Source organism: Harpia harpyja, chromosome 13, assembly GCF_026419915.1.
Source record: "Harpia harpyja isolate bHarHar1 chromosome 13, bHarHar1 primary haplotype, whole genome shotgun sequence".
Lineage (NCBI taxonomy): Eukaryota > Metazoa > Chordata > Aves > Accipitriformes > Accipitridae > Harpia > Harpia harpyja.
The window spans coordinates 252,708-272,167 of NC_068952.1; the positions used below are offsets into that span (position 1 = coordinate 252,708).

The 19,460-nt window shown below is 51.2% G+C and overlaps 2 protein-coding genes across 7 annotated transcripts; one reads left to right on the forward strand and one right to left on the reverse strand.

Moving 5' to 3' along the window:
• Window positions 1–212: 212 nt before the first annotated feature.
• On the forward strand, window positions 213–10,274 carry LOC128150389 (uncharacterized). 6 transcript variants are annotated; one of them, XR_008238047.1, is made up of 8 exons: window positions 213–430; window positions 3,349–3,426; window positions 3,596–3,892; window positions 4,511–4,810; window positions 5,092–5,241; window positions 5,526–6,017; window positions 8,931–9,007; window positions 9,986–10,274. XR_008238047.1 is itself a non-coding variant. In XM_052806544.1 (6 exons), exons 1-6 carry the CDS (start codon window positions 400–402, stop codon window positions 5,600–5,602), a joined length of 933 nt encoding a protein of 310 aa, XP_052662504.1. In that variant the 5' UTR covers window positions 213–399; the 3' UTR covers window positions 5,603–6,093. The 6 variants fall into 6 exon arrangements, 1 of the variants encoding a protein (XP_052662504.1); XR_008238048.1 differs by lacking the exon at window positions 8,931–9,007; XR_008238046.1 differs by lacking the exon at window positions 9,986–10,274 and having other exon boundaries at window positions 8,931–9,262.
• A 3,710-nt stretch (window positions 10,275–13,984) lies between these two features.
• On the reverse strand, window positions 13,985–19,460 carry LOC128150412 (maestro heat-like repeat-containing protein family member 2B). Its single transcript, XM_052806582.1, has 9 exons — window positions 19,434–19,460; window positions 18,464–18,553; window positions 17,312–17,466; window positions 16,910–17,072; window positions 16,454–16,647; window positions 15,475–15,612; window positions 15,175–15,286; window positions 14,817–14,963; window positions 13,985–14,200 (listed from the first exon to the last, which is right to left on the reverse strand). The coding sequence occupies exons 1-9, from the start codon at window positions 19,458–19,460 to the stop codon at window positions 13,985–13,987; spliced, it is 1,242 nt and encodes a 413-aa protein (XP_052662542.1).

A 19,460-nucleotide genomic window follows, 5' to 3' on the forward strand; every position in this document is an offset into this window, starting at 1 on the left:
CCCAACTTCTTGTGCCCCTCCAGCCTTCTTGCTGGCTGGGAATGAGAAACTGAAAAATCCTTGACTTAGTATAAACACTCCTTTAGCAACAACTGAAAACATCAGTGTGTTAGCAACAGTCTTCTACTGAACCCGAACCATAACACTATAGCAGCTACTAGAAAGAAAATTAACTCTATCCCAGCTGAAGCCAGGACAGACACATAACATCCAGGGTGTAGTTTCCCTCTTTGTGGTTAGTGGCTTCTACTTCATTCTGCAGCGCTTCCTCTCCCTGCCCCTCTGACCACCCAGTTCAAGTCAGGCAGATAACGAAGGCAGGACGGACCCACCAGGCAGCACGCTCCTCTCCTGGACAGGCCAGCACAGAGCTCTGAGCACACCCTGGCCCGCGGTGCCATGAATATCTACTGCCTCATGATACCCCTCAGTGAGTCTCTCAACCCCCGTTTTGTTTTCTCCCTCCCCATGCATATGTTTAGTTCTCCTTTTTCCTTTTCTCTAATTTCTTCCCTTCTCCATTCTTTTCCTTTCTTTCATCTCTAGCCTTCTTCTGCCTTATACCCCTCTCGAGTCCTCTCTTTTGTTGCTGCTGCTATATCTTCTTTCTCCCTCTCTCCTTTTGGGATTTCAATCCAATCTTCCCTCCTGTATTTCATAGTCCTCCATATAACGGCATTCCTCTCTCCTCTCCTGTCCTTTTCCCCTTCCCTTTCCTAATGTTAGGCCCTCAATAATTTATTTCTCCAGTGGGTTGATGCAGTTAGTTCTGTCCTGCCAGCTGGATATCAATATTCTCAGGAGATGAAGAACGGTTGGCTGAAAACTCATTGCTGTGGTGGTGCTGGGGAAGTTCCCAATGTGTGTTCTTCTTTGTGGCAAATGGGTCCAGCTGTTAAATACCAGTTCCATCATTTTCTTTCTGGTGTAGATTCTTATGAAATCAGATCTGATCCATTGTTCTGCTTTTTCAGTCTGCTTTCTGGCTTGAGAACCAAACTAGGACTGGTTCATCCCAGACTAGGGGTGAAACAAAGTTATGATCTGTCTGAGAGAGATCTATCTCAGGTCAAAACTGTGCTCCAGGACATCAAATGCTCAGGCCTGCCTCTATCCCACCTCTGTTCAGCACTAATTTTTCAGCATCATCAGTGGGGACTGAAAAGAAGGGTCATGCACTTGCGTGCATCCTCTTCCTCTGTGCATCTCACCCCAATACAAAAGACGCTAGGTTCAAATGCTCCGTGCGGGGGAGGCAATTTTCAGCAGAAAACAGCTGATTACATCTGCTGCCTCACAGTTGCAACACCCGCATCCTTCATGTTGCTAGTCCAGCTGAGACTTATCCTGGATTTCTGCATCCGCAACACTTGCACAGCGTTTGACTTCTTGACTGAAACACCCCAAACCAGGCAAGATTAATCTCTAGGGCATCACCAACAGAAGTCGAGACCAGAATTAAGGCGCTTGGATTACTCTCAAGTTGCCCAAGTCTAAGCCTTTTTTTCCAGGAGGTGGAAAGGAAGAGGTCATCAATGTAGGGACACGCTGGCCTCTTTCCGTAGAGAGACAGAAATTTGATGGTTATGGAGATGGAGATGTTGGCAGCGCGGTGATTCCTGGCAGCTCACACCAATGCTCTAGTACTCAGTGAAGAGGCTGTTGAGGTCTGGAAGATGTTTGCTTTTTTCACATTAGCAAGAAAAAAGACACCAAACCAAACAAAAAAAAAAACAACCCAGCACGAACAATTTTTCTATTTTGATTTTGCTTTGAGAGCGTTGGGGGTTTTGTTTTCTGCAACATACCCCTGGGAAGCTTAGTTGCAAAGAAGTCAAAGTATTTTTTAACCAGGACACCAGCAGTTTGAAAACAAGAATTTGCATCTGGATGACTCGGGACACTTGTCTGTAGATAGCAAAGGGGGAAGAAACGTGACTTTTCCAGTGCAGTTAGTTATTTGCGGATAGAGACGTGAGAGACGGGGTGGGGCGGGGGCTGGGAGTTAACCAGATGCAGAGAATCCCTGAGCTCAAACCCAAATGCTCTTCAGGGAATTGTGGGCACACATGCAATGGATTGGAGGGTTAAATACGAGACTTGAGACAGCTCTGTTTCCTCTCGGGTGGAGGGGGTGAGGTCCTACACCGACCTCCTGCGCAGGGTTGATGTGATGGGTTACAGCTGCCGGGCCAGGGAGAGAACCCAAGATCCCGGTTCCTGGCCTGGCGCTGGCTGGACGGAGTGAGTTTTCTTCCCAGCCGCCCGCACGGTGCCGTTTTGCGTTTGTGACTAGAAGAGCGATGATAACACACCAGAGCTTTGGCTATCGCTGACAGCGTTTGCAGGGTGTCAAGGCCTTCCATGGTTCCATTCTGCCCTGCAAGGAGCAGGTTGGGGGTGTGGAAGAAGCTGGGAGGGGACACAAGCAGAACAGCTGACCCCAGCTGACCCAAGAGATATTCCATGTCCTATAACCTCATGCTAATCAATAACAACGGTGGGAAAGGGGGTTTGGGACAGCCAGCTATCGCTCGGGGTCTGCTGGGTATCCCCGTTCTTGTGGCAGGTGCTGAGTGATTGTCTTTGCATCGTTGTTTAGGGGTTTTTTTTTTCTCTTCCTCCTTCCATTACTCCTTTAACTTTTTTATCTCGACCCATGAGTTTTCTCACTTTTGCTCTTCCTATCCTTTATTCCCGTCCTGCTGGGGGTGGGGGGAGCGCGTGGCTGTATGGGGCTGGTCTGCCAGCCAGGGCCAGCCCACCACAGCTCCCCAGGCCCTCCTCGTCTCTAATCCGAGCAACAACCCCACCTCGGAGCTGGCCAGAAACCCCGAAGATTCCTTTCGGCAGCCCGGTATTTGATGTAAGTTGACCTTGAGCTCATCCTGCCCCGCACCCTGGCTCAGCGCCGCCGTTCTCCCCCGCTAGGACCCATCAGGTCTCCTGTCCTTCCTAACTCCGTGAGGACTCCAGCAGCCCCATTTCTTTAAGTTTCAAGATACCATTTCCCAGTGCTGATATCAATCAATTGCTTGGCGGTCACCAAACCGCTTCTAACAGAAGAAATAATCTCATGCAACATGTGTTGCATGGAGCTAAAAGATAAGTTCGGGGACATGTTGAGTTTCCTAGATTTTTTTCAACGGGTGACCTCATTGGCATGTGAAATTGTTTCACGGGTTTTCTCCATGATCGGTCTAGGTTTTCCGTGCCACGGTGGCACAAAAATGGAACCATGACCTGTATGAATCCATCGTGTTGTGGAGGGGCTGCCGTCTCGACTGAGGGGCAGGACTTCATAAGGCAGTGGCTGCGTAAGTGACTTCTTTTCCCTCTTTTTTGCAGTCTCCTCTCTCTTGTCGTCTCAGTGCAACTTTCTTGCAGCTTTCCTCCAGCTGCTACCGTTGGCTGTGTCCTTTGCAGGTAAGTGCAGCTCGACCTCTCACAAGATGCTCTCCAGCTGAACAGAGCCCTTGTCGAGGAGGCGAGGTTGAGCCATGTTTTGTAAAATGGAGGGAAAAGGGGTGTCTCACTTTCCTTTTCCTCTCTGAAAGTTCCCTCCCATCCTCCAAATTCTTTCTTTCATCCTCAGAGCTTCTGCCAGTCCCTATACTCTCCGCAGACCCCAGACATGATGTCTATTATGAAGGGGAATCTGTCACATTGAAATGCTTGGCCCTGACAACGAGGAAAATAGGTGGATTTCGTTTCTTCAATCAAACTGGGGAGCAAATCAACCAAACAGCATCTTTCTCTGATCCGACTGCTTTGTTTAAGCTTACAGCTACAAAAGCATCTTCTGGGGAGTACACGTGCACGTACTTTCTGAAGGAGTCCGGACAAGAAATTCCTTCCAATAGGAGCCTTCCTCTTTCACTTAAGGTTCAGGGTAGGTTGGTCTTGTCTATATGGCTTGGGTACCATCATCGCAGACATAGCACGCTTCCCTTTAGAGCATCACCTAGTCTGATAGCCCTATCATTTGGTCGCCAATGCACAAATGAAGTTGCTCTGGCTTCTCACAAGCTCCTTTTGTGCTCCTGGATTTCTCTGAGAAAGCAGGAATAAGTTGGCCAAACAGCTGTGTCACCTCCAAGAGGTCATACAGCAGTAAGCCTCCCCAAAGCTTTCGTTAGGGCTTGGGGTGTATTACATGCCTTCCTACTTTGGACACGTAAAAATACTTATTTTCTGCATTTCAGTGAAAACAAAGAAACCACTTAAGCTGCTTTGAGTTTTTATCTCTGAGACCCGTGGTTCTTTTTTCATCTGCCCATGGTTCAAGATGGGCGTAGAAAACAGAGCCATGAGTGACCCCTAGAAGCTGTTCTGAGTTCAGGGCTCTGTATTTGCCCCGCTAATAGTCAGAAGAATAATTAACTTATTTTCTAGTCCCTTTTTTGAGGCTGAGTCGAGACATTGGGAAAGAGCATGGGGTTTGCGCACAGGCCCTGATGTCAACAGATAGCCTATCGCTTGGGTTTTTTACTGTTTGTTTTTTCCCCAGCTGCTCCCATGGCCCCAACTTTATCCCTGGATCCTCAGCAGCAGGTCTATAGGCCTGGGAACCACGTCAATCTGCTCTGCTCCTTCCCCTCATCTCCAGATGACGTTAAACAAGTCCAGTACTATGCAGACTCTGGACTTGCAGTCTCCGTCCCAGTATCGAATGTGAAAAACTACAGCTTCAACCTCAGGATCACGGGAGAGGCGGACTCTGGGTCTTACAGTTGTGCCTATTTTGTAAATAAGGCTACACGTCCCGTTCGCTCAGAAAGGAGCCGCAGTGTCATCGTCTATGTAAAAAGTGAGTTCAAACCCTTCCTCACTAGAGCATCAAGTAACCACTAACCCATCATTATTTAATTCATTACCCGTTTGCTTGCCTATGAACTCATCCGTGAGTCTCATCTCTATCCCTTCCTGTCCTGTGACCATTCAACTCTCTGCCTCGGATTCTCTATCCATCACTAAATGAGTTCATTCCATAACTGCCCATGTTTTTATGGACAAAAATAAGGAGGGATACTGGAGAAAAAGATCTCAATGAAAAGACTGTCTCATCACCTTGTCTGGCTTTTTTTGCAGAGGGGGGGAGGTTGGATCATGGTAAAGGCACCATTGATTTCTTCCCAGGCCATAAAATCAGCTGGATTCGAGAGATCATTGTTGGGGGTTCATTCTTTACCATCAATGGCCTCATCTTTTTCTTCTCCCACTGCCTGATGAAGAGAAGAGGTAAATATTTCACTTTCACTAGGCCATACTAATTATTAGAATCCACACTTCATTTTCTTTGCCAGAAAATGACTGGGTTTGACTGTTATTCCACCTGCCTTTCCAAAGAAAAAAGGGAACAAACATTTTGTTTAAAGCCATTTTGGGAGGTTGTTCTGTATAGAGAATTTGAAAAGGATTGCTCCTTACCCTCCTCCCTCTTTTGATTCCGAAATTTATCTGCATATTGAGGTCCAAGACTGAAGAGAAGCCATTTCCAATGCTGCTGCTTCTCTCTTTTGCAGATCTGGAAGAGGGATTCAGATGGACTAACGAGAGGAATGAGATGAACTATCCCATAAATGTTTTCTCTATTAGCTAAGGCAATCCATTCTCTCAGGCCATGCCTGATTCCTCGTTGTCTGCCTCAGAGTCCCCGACAGGCAGAAATGGTGCGTGTTCAACCGGCATTGCTTTGGCTGCTCCGTTCCTCTGCGCAGACCCTCGTGCCTTCCAACCCGCCACAGGTCTGTCCGAATAAAGCTGGACGTTGTGTTTGGGTCTTGTGGGTTTCATGGAAAGATGCATGTTTCCATGCTCCTTCCCAAAGTGTGTGCTTGTGTTTGTGTTCTGTGTGTGCCTGCCTCTGCTCCATCTCACCCGTAACCCCACCATGTTCCCATCACACCTGGTTCTTATTTGCATCTGAAAGAGGTTGGAGAAGGAATGGAAGGCAGAGAGAAGGATGAGAAGAAAGAAGGTGGAAAGAGAGCCCCCAAAGCAGAACAGGTCCTCTGGTGAGTCATCAACCCAACAACCGCTGCTGTCACCCTCTCTCCTTGCCTGGGGTTGTCCCTGTCCTTGATGTTAGGGCACTGGATCCAGGGGGTGCAGGGAGAGCCACCGCAGAGAGGGCAGGGGATTGTACGGAGAAGCTCAGATTTCTGGGATCTCTGTGGGCCTGAGATGGAGGCAATGAGAAAATGGGGCAATCTGGGGAAAAGTGGGGATTTGCCGGGCACTGCAGGAGTATGGGGGACAGTGCGGGTATATCAAGGACTGCGAGAGGAGCTCATGGGGCTTTGTAGGGATATGGTGTTGGTGGGGATGGCTGATGGGGGCATCGTGGGTTTAAGGGGTCTGCGAAGAAGGGATATTGCATTTTTGAGGGCTGTATGTGTGATATATGGGAGCCGTGGGGCTAGAATATGAGAGGAGATTTAGGCTGGACATAAGTGTCATGGTTTAACCCCAGCCAGCGACTAAGCACCAGGCCGCCGCTCACTCACTCCCCTGCCCCCCCGCAAGTGGGATGGTGGAGAGAATCAGAAAAAAAGTAAAACTCCTGGGTTGAGATAAGAACAGTTTAATAGAACAGAAAGGAAGAAACTAATAATGATAATAATAACAATAATAAAATGATAATAATAGAAGGATTGGAATATACAAAACAAATGATGCACACTGCAATTGCTCACCACTCGCCGACCGATGCCCAGTTAGTTCCCGAGCAGCAACCCCCCCAGGCCAACTCCCCCCAGTTCCTACACTAGATGGGACGTCACACGGTATGAAATACCACTTCGGCCACTTTGGGTCAGCTGTCCTGGCTGTGTCCCCTCCCAACTTCTTGTGCCCCTCCAGCCTTCTTGCTGGCTGGGAATGAGAAACTGAAAAATCCTTGACTTTTAGTATAAACACTCCTTAGCAACAACTGAAAACATCAGTGTGTTAGCAACATTCTTTTACTGAACCCAAAACTTAACACTATAGCAGCTACTAGAAAGAAAATTAACTCTATCCCAGCTGAAACCAGGACAATAAGGGAGGCATTTTTACAATGAGGGTGGTAAGACACTGGAACAGGTTGCCCAGGGAAGTTGTGGATGACCCATCGTTGGAAATGTTCAAGGTCAGGTTGGATGGAGCTTTGAGCAAACTTATCGAGTGAAAGATGTGCCTGCCCACGGCAGGGAGGTTGGACCAGATGATCTTTAAATGTCCCTTCCAACCCAAACCATTCTGTGATATTATGATTCTATGACCTTGGAAAAAGTGAGGGGCTGTAGGGGTGCTGGAGTTGCAGGGATGAATTATTGAGGCAGTAGAAGTATATGGAGTACTGTGGGGATGAGATCAGGGTAGACTTTGGGATTACTGGAAGCTGTAGAGATGGGCTATAGGGGCTAAGAGGATGGGATATAGAGCTTGTAGGGGTGGATGGATGGATGAATGGATGTTTGCAGTTTGCATTGCTCTATGGGATTGTCCTTGCCCTGTGGGATGGGAGAAGGGAAACAGGGTGGGAGAAAGGCAACAGGCTTTGTGTTGGATTACCAGGTCGGAGTGGGATATGGAATGCAGGGTGGCTGTCAGGCTGTAGTGTGGGAGCAGGGATGGAGTGGACGATGGTTTTTAGGATGGGAGTAGAGTAAAGCAGTGAGTCTTCTACGGGGTGTTTTTTGGGCTGTGGGGTTAGAATGGGGCTTGGAGGGGGGTGTTGGGAGGGAGGCTATAGGGTGCTTACTTGCCCATGGTGTAAAATTGGGCTATGTGGTGTGAGTGGGTCTATGGGGTAAGATTCGTGTTACGGAGTGGGCATTACCCTCTGGAGTAGAAGTGAGGCTACAGGCTGGAGTGGCACTATAGGTAAGATTTTATGCTATGGAGAAAGAGTGGGCCAATAAACGGGAAGCTAGGTGGAGGAAACAGCACTTGGGCATAAAATTGCGTTTATGAGGACACAGTACAGATGTGGGGTGAGAGGGGGCTACAGCGTGGGAGGGGGCTGTTGTTTACTAGGGACTGGGTTGGTGGTGGTGTGCCAGTGGGAGTGGGCCCGTGTGGTCAGCGTTGGACTTTGGGGTGGGTTTGGGGTATGGAGTGGCACGATGGGATGGGTGTTTGGCCAGGAGGTGGGAGTGGGGCTACGGGATTGAGGTGACACAGGCATGGGTTACGGGGGGGGAAGCGTAGGATGGAGTAGGAGTGGGGCTACGGGATTGCAGTGCACATCATGCCGCATAATGGGACCCCATATGGATTGGTGCCATGAGGCAGGAGCAGGATTACGAGATCAACCACTGAGACTTCATGGCCATGGTGACCTGGGAAGGGACTTGTAAGGGCAACCCCGTTGTATGGGCAACCACAGCCCCCTGCGGAACTGTGGTATCGGGTGCCTCTGCTGCACCAGCACACCCAACCGCTCCCCAGGAGAGTCCCAGATGTCCCAGCTCACTCTGCTCCACCCCCCCAACACACTAATCCCCTGGGGGACCCAGGCATGTCTCCCTCTGTTCAACCCCACACGCTCTGCCCTCAAGGGGACCCGGGCAACTGGATGCCCCAACCTACCCACGTGTTCCCTGTCCGCCCATTCCTACCCACCCAGGACACAGCTGTCCAGATGTCCCTGCTCCACCCCACAAACCCGAGTACACCCAGATCCCTCCTGGCCCCCAGCCATGGGCTCTCCCCTAATTACCCAGTGCTAGCTACAATTAATTAGGAGAGAGCAGCCTTCCCCTTAACCCCATGGCATGTCAGGGCACTGTTAGGCGGTTGCTCGCAGAATGCGGGCCCTTCCTAGATCCTCTGCTTTCTTCCACTCCTTCCCAGTGACCTCCAAACCCTCCCAGTTGCCCCGCATGCCCTTCCATTGCACCGCAGCTCCTCTTCCCACCTCACAAGGACCCTACTTTCCCCAGGTCCCGTCTCCACTGCGCTCCAAGGACTCGCATCTTCTCTCCCGGGGTCTTTGCAAGGACCTGCGCCCGTCTCCTCCGTAGGTTGACCCCCAGTCCCTCTCTGTCTGGCAATTGCTCAAACCACGGGGTGTGACTTCCCTTCAGCACAATTCAACAGAAAACCCTTAACAGAGGAGGAGTCGGCAAAACCGCAGCACAGAGAGGAACTAGGCAAGGGCTGAAGGACATGAGGCAGCACTTGGCGATTTAAGGAGGGGTGGGCTGGGTCAACTTGGGCCCTGCTACTCTAAAATGAACCATTAGACCCTGGTAGGCATCCCCATCCCTACCTGGGCAGTTGTCCCTGGAGAAACCAGTCTCTTCCATGTGTTGGTAGCTTGGAAACATGCCCAACACCTTCCAGCAATCCCGGGGCTCCGGGTGCTCTGCAGAAGATTTGAGAAAATTTAGGACTATAAGACTGTTAGAAATTAATATAGAATGAGTTAAGGTTATTAATGGCAACAGAGCTGCTCAACAGGCCATGAACAGCGTTCTCAGCCTGTCCCCCTGTATAGCCCCAATCCAGGACCGGATTAAAACCCAGTCAAGCTAATCAGTAGAGACAGATCAAACGAAAGATGAAAAATCAGCAAGATGATACAGGTGCTTAGCTGGGGAGTGATTAAAATATGTAGAGCTTACAAAGATAAATGTGAAATAGTTAATGAAACAGCCAGAGAGGTTTTCTCAGAATTGCGTAGGTATGAGACGTCAAGGTAAAGGGGATGAGAAGATGACTGTGGGTTGCCATTCGCTGCAGTGGTGGCCCAACTCTGAGTTGTTAATAAAGCAAACCTAGAGAAACCCATGACTGAGAATTCTTTAACAGCTCTTGGTCTATACCTCGGGCTAAGAAATCTTCCCCCTACCTCCTTGTTTGCCCCACGGTGTCCCTGCAACCTGCTATGTCCATGCAAAAAGAAACATCTTTTTCTTTTCTCTGCTACAGAGAATTTATGAGATTTCTTCTGTTTGGTTTTTTTGTTTGGGGTTGGGTTTGGGTTTTTTTTCAGAATTTTCTGGTTATTTGTGCATCGGCCATTGAGAATTTCGCCACTTACTCAAGGCTGCAAACGCACGAGCCCTTCCTGTATGAAAACTAGCAGGAAAAGCTGTGGTCTGAAACAGAAATACAAACTGGTGAGCTCACCGTCCTACATCAGATTAAACAAAAAGAGCTACAAGAAGAAGGAAATACAGTTTGGGGGGGTGCAGGTTTTCACATTGCATGTGCTCAGGAGCTGGCAGAAGACGTGCGTGGGGCTGGGACCCCCGCGGCACGCTAGGAAATGTAGTTCCCCCATCATGAAGATATTTGGGCACGCACAGGACCCCGTGTCCTGAGGGGGTAGAGAAGGCAGCACCCTCTGCACAAGCCTCGTCTTCCTCCCTGTCAGGGCACCGACAGGACTATCCCCTCCACCGTGCCCAAATATCTTCTGAGGGCCAGTCCTGGCCCTTGGTGGCCATTTCAGCATCCCCACGGGCAGAGGAACTCTTCTCCTCCATCCTGCCCATTGCCCTGCGTGGTGGTGGTGCTGGGAAGGGTCTCCTCAGGCACTCGGTCCTGTCCCTGCCGATTTCTCCTCAGCACAAAGGAACCTCCACGGACCGCCGGAGCGAGACCTTTCCCCCCAGATCACCAATAACTGGACAGAAAGGGGATGCAGAGTCTCCTCAAATTTACTCTACCAGGACATTATCATTTTGTAGAACACATTTTTTGTGGCACTGCCCCCGCCCCGCCTTACATTTGGTTGGTTTGGTTGGGGTTTTTAAGCAGATCCCATGTGCATTAAAAAAAAAAAAAAAAAAAAAAAAGACTGAAGATTTTAAATTTCTCTTTGGAAGACAGTATTTTACAGTACCAGAAAATTTTACAGTACACCCAGAAAAATATACTTTGAAGAGAGAAATGGCCTTTAGCTGGCTTCAACCCATGTACCCCTGCCAGGCAACTGGGGACACCCAGCATCCTGGCGGTAAGCGTGTAGAGAGAGGTAATGGGAATCATATTTGCCTTCTGATTCAGCTGTATAATACGATTGCTCCATTCTTTTTCCCTTGTCATTTCACTATATTGTGATTTCAGTCTATTAAGTATATATCACTTCTCTAAATAAAAATCCCCTGTGACATCAAATATCCTCAAATAAATAAATTTAGTATTAAAACCTTAAACCCTCCTCACGTGGAGCATCTGAAAGCAGCTGGTCAAGGAGCACAGGACTCTGACACCCTGCCAACTAGCTGGGGGCACGCTCTGCCACATCGCCTGCATCCCTCGTGGGGAGCGGACGTTCCATCAGCACTGGTGCCCAAACGTGGCGCATTGCTAGCGGGCGATCCTCTCGTGGGGCTTTGTGCCAGAAATTGCAGCCCCGTGGGCAGGCGTGAGAACTGGTTTCAGTCGCCCTCTGCAGCCTCTTGTCCGACTCAGTCTTTGTCACCTCGTCAGCGAGGGCGTTATGGGAGATGGTGTCAAAATACTAACTAAACCCAAAGTAAACAACATCTTTTGGTCTCCCCTGTTCCCAGCAGGTTCTGCTCCATCCTCTTCCAAAGGACCAAAGCAAGGCCAACCAGCCTGTGCTGCCTTGGATCTCCTTTCTGGCCCTTCCCGAAGACAGCAGCCACATTTGCTTTCTCCCAGTCCTCAGGAACCTTTCCCAATTGCTGCAACGTTTCCAAGATCATTGAGAGCAGCCTCATGGTCCCGTCAGCCAGCTCCCGTGGGTGCATGCCCTCAGGCCTTGGCATGGCCCTGTCCCGGCCCCCCCCGTCTCTAGGAAAGAAAGATCAACTCTCCATCGGCGTGACCGTGAAAGGAAATTTATTGCCACAAGTACCCCCGGCCCATCGTGGTCCACAGCGGCAGAAGATGCTGTCTGCCCCTGGCCGCAGGCGATGGAAAGCTGCAGCGACACGGGGGGGTGATGAGGAGCTGGCCTTGCTGCGTGCCCCCCTTCTGCTCCAAGCCAGGCTTTTTGCTGCCAAGCCTCTGACCCCCTCCCTGACCTGCAGAGCCAGAGCTCAGCTCCGTTCAAACCTACCTGAAGACAGGAGCCTCATTCCAGCTGCTGCCAAGAGCCGCTAAGGCGTCTTGTTTTTTTCCAGGATGTCTCCTAAGGCATGGGACAAAGGCAGATGTCAGAGCATTGCCCTCCAGCGCTGTCTTGTGGCTCTCCCCTACACCCGGGACATGCTCGGGGAGCTGGAGGGGAAGGCTAGAAAGATCCGAACTTTACAGTCGGGATGCAGCAGCAGCAGGCAGAGCTTGAGCATCGCTTCGTGCGGGGCCCGGCCACCCCACCAGCGCCGGCTCCGCACGCCGTCGCCTTCTCCTACGCTCGCCCTGAGCAAACCCTTCTGCGGCTGCCCTGCCAAGGCTGGTCCTGGTGTCCCTGGGCGGACGGGGAAAGCGCGGTCCCCTGTGGCTGTCTCTTTGGGGAGCGCAGCTTCAGCCATGTCTCAGCACGGGTCCCATCCTGCCCACCCTTGGCGTGTCGCCTCACACTCCCTTCTCGGTTCTGGGGAACAGCCCTGCGGCTGCGACGTCTCCCCGGGGCACAGCTCACTCACCAAGCAATGGCAAACCTCGTACCGCAGCCGGGCTGCGCTCAGCCCGATGGAGGTGACGATGCTCTCCTGCACCCGCTCCGGCACCAGAAATGGAGCGCAGACGTAGAGAGTGGTCCTAAACACCTGAAAAAAGAGAGTCGTGCCACGTTGTTCCTCCCCCGTTGGAGTGGCCGGGGTCCTTCCCGGGAAGCTCATCCGGCTGAGCTCCGCTGAGCTCTCCCTAGCAGAGGGGGCTGCCCCAGGCAGGGAGGGCACTGGCTGCAGCAATTCACCAGGCAGCTTTCTGTGGCTTTCTACAGTTTTGCAAATAAGATCTGGGGGCTCTTACATTGGAAACTTCAGGGTCAGGATCCTGGACGTGCAAGAGAAGGCTGACCCAGGTTTCCCACACTTCTCTGGTGAAGAACGATCTTTTCCCTGAGGCGGAGGAGGCCAGGACAGCGTAGAGGCTGAAGGCTGAGAAGCGAAGGACATCTGGCTCCTGCAACTCACAGACCCCATCTGTCAGCTGGGTAACGAGGGCACGTCCTACCAACCCCACATCAACAGTCGCGCGCTGCCCGTGGAGGATGGCAGCCCAAGAAATCGCTGTCGTCCACTCATTCCCACCCTCGAGAAACCGGTATGTAAAGAACCAAAACAAGAATCGCCGATCAGTAAGTCAGTGTGCTTGAATACGGTTCTTTGGAAAACTATGTTTTGGAAGCCAGGTTTGGAAAGAAGGTTGCCTCATCCAGATTCCTTCCCTGCCACGTAGGTCGTGAGTCCAAGTGTGACTCCCAATCTATGGGGAGTGTCAAGGTACCCGAGCATCCTTTCTGGCAGGGGAGCTGTCTAAAGCCCGAGAAACCGCAGGGGCATGTGAGAGACCCTGTTGTCCTGGGGGAAACACAGGCACTCCACAGCACAACCCACCCTACCCACAGAACAGTGGGGAAAAAGGCTCAAAGCAGACATTCAGCCAGCAGAGACCCTCCACGCAGCATGGGGAGGTCCCAGCCCACCCCACTACCCCTCGGACAAGCAGGAGAAAGTTATTTCACTCACCGCCTCCAAGAACATCTTGGTGGACCTGGCAATATCTTTGAAGGCAGACCCCAAGCCCTCTGCCTTCAGCTTCCTCACCACCTCAGCCAGCGCCAGCACGCTCCCAGCAGCCACCACAGGACACGTGGTGTTCTCCAGGCCCCTCTGCAGCACCTCCAGGATGATCTTCTTGTGCTCGTGCGCCTGCAAAGCCAAAGACACCCACAAGCTCCTCGCTAGTCCCGACCCGAACGGCTTCTCTTCACCATTGCTTATGTTTTGCACCAGGAGGTGCTGTCCCGTTATGATCCCCTTATAAAGGCACGCAGACTCCGTGAAATACCTCTTAACGTGCTATTTATCAGAGCTAGCGCTATAAAGAAAGACTAATATAGATAGTCTCTTCAGATGCTGGGAACCCTGACTTTTGCAGCACCGAATGCGCCTCCAATCTCCATGCAGGGTGCTGTGCAGACACCACTTGTGGGAAGGGTAAGGCCATTTTGGCCATTTGAGCTGTTACAGGGTTTTCCTACAAGGCCACGCAGGCGGCGTAATCGCTGGTACATGGGGGAGCTGCCCGCAGGCTCCTCGGTTGCAGTGAGCTTGCTAAGCTCCTCCTGAGGCCAAGGGATGGGATGTGCACAGAGCAGCCCAGGCTTGGGTCTCCTCAGGGTAACTGTTAGGTGGGTCTCTAAACTCCTTGACGGGCAACGGTCTTTGGTCAGGATCCCTTCAGCTGCCAAGGGCTGAAGTTGCTAGAAACCTGCTCAGAGGTGACCTCAGCCCAGGAAGCCTTGTTTGGCACCAGGTTTCCCCTTTGCCACCCTATTGACATCAGACGAAGGAGCGTGGTCTTCGGAAAGAGCCCCGTTTGCCTTTATTTTCAGGTAAACAGTTTGTTGACTTTCATTGTATATCAAAACTCTAAAATTTTTCAGCTTAGGATCATGCTGGCTGAATGTTGGGGTTGAGAAAATTTCGCTTTATTATGGACGCTACATACAAAATAAGAGAAATGAGAGATCTAACCCTCTTGTTCACTCTCTGTGTCACAGCATGTCTACTTTCTCAATGTACAGATGAAAGACAGAGACTGGTATTGCTTATTATGATTAATAGAAACAAATAAACAAGGTAATGAATAATGTCCAAGCTGTCGAAGCCCCTTGCTGCTCTTCACCAGGCTCTTGCCAGTGAGGGGCTGCAGTCAGAAAGGGGAAAAGTTGGTCTCACCTCCTTGGGTGCTCCCCTGACGGCGTTGCCCAGACCTCTCACTGCCATCTGCCGCACGGCGCCGATTCCGTGCTGTGACTTCTCCACCGAGACACCTAGGACACTTTCCAGGAACTTCTTCTCCATGACTGGCGGATCCTTCATCAGCTGCAATAAAGCAGTATGCCCGTGAGCGCCAGCGTGCCACCTAAGTCAAGGCACACCACGTGAACGGGCTTCGTAGAAACGAGGATCCGTTGGATCCGTTGGATGATGACGCTCTCTTCTGGCACCTTCTTCCTCCAGAAAGAGGCATCCCAAGCAGCAGTTTTCCAAGAGAAGCCTTCTGAACCCTTCCTTCCCCTCCTGTTGCCTCAACCTCAGCAAAGCAAGCTGTCGCTGTGAGCTGCAGGTTTCCCGAGGGGGAGTTCAGCCACTGGGAGAGGGTCCATATCGCACCCCTTGTGACGAGCCGGTTGCGAAGCAGGACACTGCACAAGAAGGCAACTCGCGGTCACGCGGCAAGGACACAGGCCACGACCCAAAACTTCCCCTGCTCTGGTGCAGGCGCTTTTCAGCCCCGCAAGACAGCTCCCTGCACACGTGGGAATGGTCCTGGCAGCCATTTCCCTGGGCACAGCCACCCACAAGAAGGTGAGACGCAAGAAGAGGAGCTCACCTCGTCAGGAGAATCACACCATCAGCTTGAGCCTGTGGGTTTTTGAGGGATGCCCACGCTCCCTGCCTCCGCAGCAGCAACAGCCATCTCTTCTCCACGCATCTGCTCAGCACCAGCTCTAAAGCCCCACAGTAAGGGCTGGTAAAAAGAAAGCCCAAAGACGTCTCAGATCGCAGCGCTTCCAGGGAAGATTTGTCTGTAGCAGAGCTAAAAGGCTCCGCCGTCTTGGGAGGTGTTGGTTCACTCATCCCAAACTCCATGTCCATGAAAATGGATATTTTCATCCTTTGCCATGCCTCAGGCCACTGACAGCAGGAGGAAACCCAGGGTCCCCGTGCTCCCTCGATGCCAGATGCCCAAGGTGCTCCCTAAGGGCTCTTTTTACCAGCATTTTAGGAAGCAGGACTTGCAGGCCAGAGACAGCCCCAGTTTCCCCCAACCCTTGAGGACCAGGAGCAGGGGCAGAGCCTGGCGCTACGAGGATGCGACACAACGGGTCCGTTCGCTTATAAATCTGAAAGGCAGGAACACCACTGCTGCAGCCAAGCCCTGCGGTCACACGCCGCCAGGCCACAGATTACACGAGCTAAGTCTCCAAAACGCCAAACCAGAGATGGCCATGGTCGGAGCTGGGCCACAGCCCCCGGAGCAGGAAGGGTCTCCCCCATCCGCAGGGTGCTCGGCCGGACCGTTCCCACGCAGGGTCTCTCCCCAGTGAGCGGAGGGAGAAGAAGGACACCCTGCCATCGGGGTTGCACACGAGGCAGGACGAGAGCAACCGGCGATGCCAATCCCGTGGCTCCTTCCTCTCTGGGAACGGACATTTCTCCGGGAAAGAAGAGAAGTCGAGCCAGCCCTGGCAACCTGCTGCCACGCGTAGGAAACAGGGCAGGCAAAAGCGGTCCCTCAGCGCCACAAATGAACACAGCTGGCTGGGGAAGTAAAGCTCCCCAACTTCCCTGCTCCTCCTGCTCCTTACCTGCGTGGCTTGTCCTCACTCCTTGATGCACTGAAGAAGAGCCCTCTCTGGCATCTCAGAGGGGCAAGCAGCATCCCCTCACCCAGCGCCTTGCTGATCTCACCCAGGAGGCCAGGAAGGAGACGGGGAAGCAGGCGCTGGACCCTTTCCTTGGCTGGCAGCACGAACACCACCTCGGAGACGGCACGGGGGAGCTACAGGGAAATTCAGCCAAGAAACACCCATTAAACGAGGGCTTTGCCCACCAGTGCCATCCCGCTGCCTCCCTTGGGGAGCTTTTGCTGCCTGCAGGTCTCGTGCCAGGGACAGCCTTGCGGTCCAGGAGCAGCAAAGTGTCCCGGCCCCTCGCAGCACTAATGCGGAGATGCCCCGGCACATTACCCCCGTGCAGTCTCCCCAGGCGTTTGCTAGAAAGCAGACACGAAGCTGCAGGAACGCCTCTGCCGTCGAGCGTACCGTGAGGGACTCCAGAGCAGCCTGGCTGTGGTCCAGTTTGTGAGCAGAGGAGTGGGGCCCAGGGCTGTTCTCTCCCGCTGCCTCTAATTTCTGTTTTAAGTACTTCAGGACCTGAACGCCAAGGCTGCTTCTCCCCAGGATCCTCCACAGCTCCGTCGCATCCCTGCAGGGCAAGAGGAGACATTCACCCTTGAGCTCATATCCTTGGTACCTGCGGTGCCCTCGCCAGAGCCCAAACTCTCTCCTTGTCAGCAGTTGGGCTTATGATGACTGTTTTTTTTCCGGAGATGGCCTTGCAATGCTCAGACCTTTTGGGAGACGAGCGACCTTGTTCTTCTTTGGATTCCTCTTAACATGGGCAAGCCACGTTTAATCAGAGGGGCAAAATGGGAGTGCACGGACCCGTCCATGGGCAGACGTTTCTGGAGGAGGCTGTCGACCACAGGCTCGTGGTGAAAGCGGGCCAGGAGATACGCTGCCTGGAGCAGGAGGGGTCTGTGGGTGTCCTCTTGCATGGTCTGCATGCGGCTGCAAAGGACGCGCAGGACTTCTGGCACCTGAAAGGAAGACGAGGAGAAAGAATGCCACAACGCATCCCTTCCCCGTCCTTCTACAGAACGCAAACACGGTCAATTAGTTCACGAGCCATGCCTGCTCCCTCGACACGCTGTCAGGGTCTTGTCCTAAACTTCTTAAACGTCACCCTGCCGCTCTGCCCCAGCCCCGGCTCGCAGGTCGGGGCGAGCGTGCCCTTGGCACGCAAACGTGCACGTGCCCTCGGTCGCTGCACTTGCCTGGGCCCAGCGGTGCCAGGGGCTGAGCACTTTGCGTATCACCGAAGAGAAATGACTTGAAATAAAAACTGATGGTTGGTGGGAGTTGTGCATATAAAACGTAGCTGGAGTATGTTCAGAATACTTTAACCAGGGAATCAGAAAGCTGTTTTAAATATTGGCATAAATAATACAGACTGTAATTTAAAAGCGGAGCACGAAAAAAAAAAAAAAACTCCTAAGGGAAGATTCTCTCACTGAGCAAGCGCGAGGCTGAGCTCGAGGTTGCAGGCATCCCGAGGAGAGCATCTCCCTTTAACGGTGGGTGACCCGCTTTCTGTAAACCCAGAGTGGTATCGGGACAATTAACGGTCCAGAGAGAGAGACAGAGAGAAAGGAGCTATGGCGTGCCTGCTGGGAACTCGGCTTCCAACGCCCAGTACAACAGTTCCTAAATTATACAAAGCGGAACAGCTTCCGTGGGAGCAGACTCTCTGCATCCCCTCCGCCTGCTACGAGGGCACTATCCGCCTTTGTGCTAAAGTCTATCCTCCAAAAGAGGCCAACAGATCTAAAGAGAAGTTTCTTTTCCCTTTACTGAACTAAATAACAGGGATGTCCTTTTATTTTTTTTTTTTTTTTCTTCGTGAGGAAGGAGGTAAGGACCTAACGGCAGAAGATTTGTGCCCAAGACCCTGAATTGCAGGTGACCTGTGCTGCCAGCCCGGAGCTGAGCAGTCCATTATTTAGGACAGACGGGGTGCAGGCTTTCACATTTTACTTGCCCATTCCTCCTTCGTAACTCGCTGACTTCTTCTTTCGATCCTCCACGTGCACTGTGATGTCTGGGCGCTTGCCGCAGCCTGAGAGTCTGCTGAGCAAAAGGAGAGCGATACACGTCCTGAGTGGCCACAAACCAACCACTAATTGCCTATGTCTCTGCTAAGCAACATCGACAATAATTTTTTAGAAGGGGATGGAGCATAAAATTTGTGACACAGAATTAAAAGATTGTTTTTCTAGGCCACGTTAATTTAACAGGAACTTGTAGATTTGCATTCAAAAATACAAAGCACTTTAAAGCCGAAACGCTCTTTGTAGCTGCTACTTTGCTTATTCTCATTTGAAAGAAATACTTGGTGATCTGAACATGTTTTCCACATCAGTTCAACTAAATTTGTTTAAATTCAAACTTTAAAATATATAAAAATCCAAACTAAAAAAATCGCGCTATGCTCATAATTTTCACCTAACTTTTTAAGCATCTTTTACTCAAAACATTTATATTCTGATTATATTCCAATATTATCTCTCAGAAGTTATAGACCACTTTTTTCACTTGAGTGCAATTTAGTTAGCTTATGTCCTGAAAATACTTTATTCCTGATGACTAACAAAATTCACGGTGCAAAACAAGATACAGAATCTCCCTGTGCAATGCTAGGTGCCTGGGGCAGCGGTCCTCAGGAACAGGACAAACAGAGAGTGCCTAAGCTTATCAGGAATGAACAGAAGAGGAAAAGGCATCTAATTAGACCTACTCGAAGAGCCAAGCATGATCTTCAAACACAAACTTTCTTCCACAACTGAATGTCTAAGACTGACTTTGCTTTCTGTTTAAAAAAAAAAAAAGAAATAAAAGAAATAAAAGAGACGGAGACTGTACTTGGCTTCTCTAAGGGCTAACAGCAGAGTCGTCAGAGACCCGAGGAGGAACACAGGAGACTGGGGTGGGATTCATCTGACTAAACGTGGATGTCTCTCATGTAGACACCCAT